Consider the following 4361-nt stretch of genomic DNA (forward strand, 5'->3'; position numbering starts at 1 on the left):
CGCGCGGCTCCGGGACCTGTGCCCGCCGCTGCCCGCGCGCCCCGGGGCCGAGGACCGCCGCCCGCGAGGGGACCCCGGTCCCGCAGGAGGCCGAGCCGAAGCGGCGGGTCGCGCCGCCGCCGGGAGCGGGGTGAGTGCCCGGGGCGAGGCCGGCGGCCGCCAGAGCCCCCCCGCCCCCCGCCCGCGCGCCCCAGCGCCCGCATGCCCGGGAGCCCCGCCGCCGCCGCCGGGTGCATGCCTCCCCCGCGGCGCGCCCCTGCCGCCTGCCGCCCGCTCTGAGCGCCCCTCCAGGCAGGCGGGCGCCGGCGGGCTTCCCCGAGGGCGGCGCGCGGCTGGGACCCGCCGGACCCCCGGCTGGCGGCGGCGGCGGGGCGCGGAGCCGAGGAGGCTGAGCGGGCGCTCGCCGGGATGGAGGCGGCCGGGGAGCGCAGCCTCCCGGAGCCGGGCAGCCAGGACTCCCGGGCCGGCGACGACATCGAGATCGTCGTCAACGTGGGGGGCGTGCGGCAGGTGCTGTACGGGGACCTCCTGAGCCAGTACCCGGAGACGCGGCTGGCCGAGCTCATGGGCTGCTTGGCGGGGGGCTACGACACCATCTTCTCCCTGTGCGACGACTACGACCCCGGGAAGCGCGAGTTCTACTTCGACAGGGACCCGGACGCCTTCAAGTGTGTCATCGAGGTGTACTACTTCGGCGAGGTGCACATGAAGAAGGGCATCTGCCCCATCTGCTTCAAGAACGAGATGGACTTCTGGAAGGTGGACCTCAAGTTCCTGGACGACTGCTGCAAGAGCCACCTGCGCGAGAAGCGCGAGGAGCTGGAGGAGATCGCGCGCCGCGTGCAGCTCATCCTGGACGACCTGGGCGTGGACTCGGCCGAGGGCCGCTGGCGGCGCTGCCAGAAGTGCGTGTGGAAGTTTCTGGAGAAGCCCGAGTCGTCGTGCCCGGCGCGCGTGGTGGCCGTGCTGTCCTTCCTGCTCATCCTCATCTCGTCGGTGGTCATGTGCATGGGCACCATCCCCGAGCTGCAGGTGCTGGACGCCGACGGCAACCGCGTGGAGCACCCGACGCTGGAGAACGTGGAGACGGCGTGCATCGGCTGGTTCACGCTGGAGTACCTGCTGCGCCTCTTCTCCTCGCCCAACAAGCTGCACTTCGCGCTGTCCTTCATGAACATCGTGGACGTGCTGGCCATCCTGCCCTTCTACGTGAGCCTCACGCTCACGCACCTGGGCGCGCGCATGATGGAGCTGACCAACGTGCAGCAGGCGGTCCAGGCCCTGCGGATCATGCGCATCGCGCGCATCTTCAAGCTGGCGCGCCACTCGTCCGGCCTGCAGACCCTCACCTACGCGCTCAAGCGCAGCTTCAAGGAGCTGGGGCTGCTGCTCATGTACCTGGCCGTGGGCATCTTTGTCTTCTCGGCCCTGGGCTACACCATGGAGCAGAGCCACCCCGAGACCCTGTTCAAGAGCATCCCCCAGTCCTTCTGGTGGGCCATCATCACCATGACCACTGTGGGCTACGGGGACATCTACCCCAAGACCACTCTGGGCAAGCTCAATGCGGCCATCAGCTTCTTGTGCGGGGTCATCGCCATCGCCCTGCCCATCCACCCCATCATCAACAACTTCGTTAGGTACTACAACAAGCAGCGGGTCCTGGAGACAGCCGCCAAGCACGAGCTGGAGCTGATGGAGCTCAACTCCAGCGGTGCGGGCGAGGGCAAAGTGGGGTGCTCCCGCAGTGACCTGGACAGCCTGCCGCCGGAGCCCGCCGGGGAGGAGGGGCCGAGCTGGAGCAGCCGGCTGAAGATCTCCCACAGCGACACCTTCATCCCTCTCCTGACCGAGGAGAAGCACCATAGGACCCGGCTGCAGAGTTGCAAGTGACCAGGGTCTTCCGGGCACAGACTTGGCCAGTGGACGGAGGGACGGGTGTGACGGGGCTGCCAGTGACTTCCTGGGAGGGGCTGTCCTTTGTTCCCTCAACCGTCTCCTGAACAGAACTCTGAAGGCCCCCTCGGGCACCTCTGGTGAGGCTGGGTAAGACCCCCTTTAAGTTGCCAAGCTGTCAGGAGCCTGTGGGGGAAAGAGGGGTGTCCAGGAGTCGCGGTCAGTGTGGGGTGATGGAGGCCATGGTCTGGCTGATGGCTGGTTCTGTATCTCCTTCAATAAAGCCTCCTGCTCTGTGCACCCCCCTGCGTTGGAGGTTCTGTGCCAGGCTGGCTGTCCCCCACCCCGACCCCAGCCCTCAGATGTGGTGCAGGCGCACCCAGCACCCAGCGGGAAGGAGGTGTGCGGCCCGGGGTGGGGGGGCTATTTTTAGTTGATAGCTTATTACAGGTTCACACACGGGTCAGCACCAAGGAGCCTTGCCACATTCCAGGAGGCTCTATGCTGGCGACGCCTTCATTCTGTTTCCTTCTGGGGAGAAGCTTGCTGCTGGGAGGGGAAGAGTTCCCCGAGCTAGAAACCGCAGGAGGCAGGGACGCCACTTGTGTATCACCTGCGGGAGGCCCTTCTCACGGCTTGTTTCTATTCCTTCCAGCAACCCTGCCAGATAGGTATTCCCATTTGACAGATGGAGAAACTGAGGCCCGGGACCACACAGAGCAGGGATTCAGTCCCAGGTGTGAAGATCCCGAAGCCCGTCCTTTCTTTCTGTTTTGAGGTGGGCTTGGGACAGAGGCGCGCTTGGGCAGGCAAGGGAGGGAGGATGTCTAGACAGGAGAAGAGCTGAGCTTCCTGGGCGTGGAGGTGCCTGTCCTCCAGCCCATCCTTCCTTCTAGAGCCAGGACCTCTGCTGTATCAGCTGAAAGGACAAAGCTGAGTGTGTTCGGGTGGCCCACTTCCAGGCTGGCCTGTGAACCCCTGAGGAAGAGAGACAATTCCCTGGGTTTGCAGCCCCGGGAATGAGGAAGATATCTCTGAGATGTCTTCCGGCTCAAATACTTCTCTCTGGCATTTTTCTCTCTAGCACTTTTCTCTCCCCCACCACTCCCCTCGTAGATGTGTGGTCTCAGGCCCGTTGATGAACCTCTCTGATCCTCATTGTGGTCATTCATTAAAGGGGGTTATTAGAATTATCCCGGATAACCATGGTGCTTAACACAGTGCCTGGCACATAGTAGCTGCTCAGTAAATGGCCGCCATCTCTATCTGTGTGCTGAGAGGGAGGCAAGACCCACAGTTGTCCACTCTGGCCTCCAGGGTCTGGGCTGGGCTTGTGCAGCGGCAAGGGGAGGGGACAGGGCCCCTGCCGTGCTGTTTGTAGTCAAAGGCCGTGCTGTGCCGGCAGGCCCATCTCCCTGACTATCTATCTATCTTCCAGGAGCCCTGGCCCTCTGTTCTTCCTTCCCCGGCTGAGGCCGCTGATGCCCAGGGAAGAGCCATGGTGGGGAAGTAGGGTGGGGACTCCCTCCAGTCTCTCCTCTTCCCCGGGTCCCGGTTTTCCTACATGCATCCAGAGGGATGGTTTCTCTGGGATTTCAAAGCCTAAGGTGTGTTGTGCTGAGGACTCTAGGGGGTGGGAGTCCCCTGTGGTAAGGGGACTTGGCAGGGAGGCCTGGAGAGAGTCGGGGCCATCCCCATGGGGAGCAAGGCCCTGAGGCAATATTGTGTGCCTCTCCCCGAGTGTCACCTGGGAAATACTGGGTCAGGTGACAAAGGCAGGTAGAGGAAGGAGGTGGGGCTGGGCTGTGGGACTCAGTGGAGGTGGAGGGGCGGAGAGGAAGGGGCTGTTGCTTGGTCCGTGTGGGTCTTGGTTCAGTGGGGGCTCTGAAGCCTAAGTGGGGGAAGTTCCTGGTTGGGGAGAGGCGAGGAGGACCCCAGATCGGGAGGCACCTTCCCTTTGGTTCACCTGGGGGTTAATGGGGAGAGTGTCTTTAGAGCTACAAAAGCATCTCAGAGTCCAGCTCACCTACTGGAGGAGGAGACTGTGTGCAGAGAGGATGAGTGATTTGTCTGAGAACCTTCATGAATTAGGGTTAGATGGTGTCGCAGGGTCAGAGGAGCTGGCTGTGGAGGGGTGACCAGGCGGCTGTGGGAGCTAGGCAGGGGGGCAGCCCTCTCTCCCTGGGGAGTCTTTCCAGGGCACTTTAGAACCGCCTGGGAACTGTGCAAAATCCTGGTGGGCAGCCGGCCCCCGCAGCCGTTACACGAGAATCCTAGCGTGACAACCAGGAATCAGAATTTTTAAAAACTTTCAAGTGCACACGAGTCATCTGGTGCTCTTGCTAAAATGCTAATATTTTAATCAGTCGATCTGCCTGGAACCCTGAAATGCTGCGTTTCCAACAAACTTCCAGGTACAGCCACTACCTTCCAGGAACGCCCGGGCTGGTCCAGAAGCCACACTT

The 4361-nt window shown here is 62.9% G+C and overlaps 1 protein-coding gene across 1 annotated transcript; it reads left to right on the forward strand.

Annotated features, from left to right (window-relative positions):
- Nucleotides 1-333: 333 nt before the first annotated feature.
- Nucleotides 334-2196, forward strand: KCNF1 (potassium voltage-gated channel modifier subfamily F member 1). Its single transcript, XM_045979458.1, has one exon. The coding sequence runs from the start codon at nucleotides 409-411 to the stop codon at nucleotides 1891-1893; it is 1485 nt and encodes a 494-aa protein (XP_045835414.1). The 5' UTR covers nucleotides 334-408; the 3' UTR covers nucleotides 1894-2196.
- The last annotated feature ends 2165 nt before the right edge of the window (nucleotides 2197-4361 follow it).

Source organism: Meles meles, chromosome 15 (genome assembly GCF_922984935.1).
Source record: "Meles meles chromosome 15, mMelMel3.1 paternal haplotype, whole genome shotgun sequence".
Taxonomy (NCBI): domain Eukaryota; kingdom Metazoa; phylum Chordata; class Mammalia; order Carnivora; family Mustelidae; genus Meles; species Meles meles.

What these genes read in the sequence shown, in the direction of transcription:
- KCNF1 (XM_045979458.1), top strand. Translation starts at nt 409, where the DNA reads ATGGAGGCGGCCGGGGAGCGCAGCCTCCCGGAGCCGGGCAGCCAGGAC.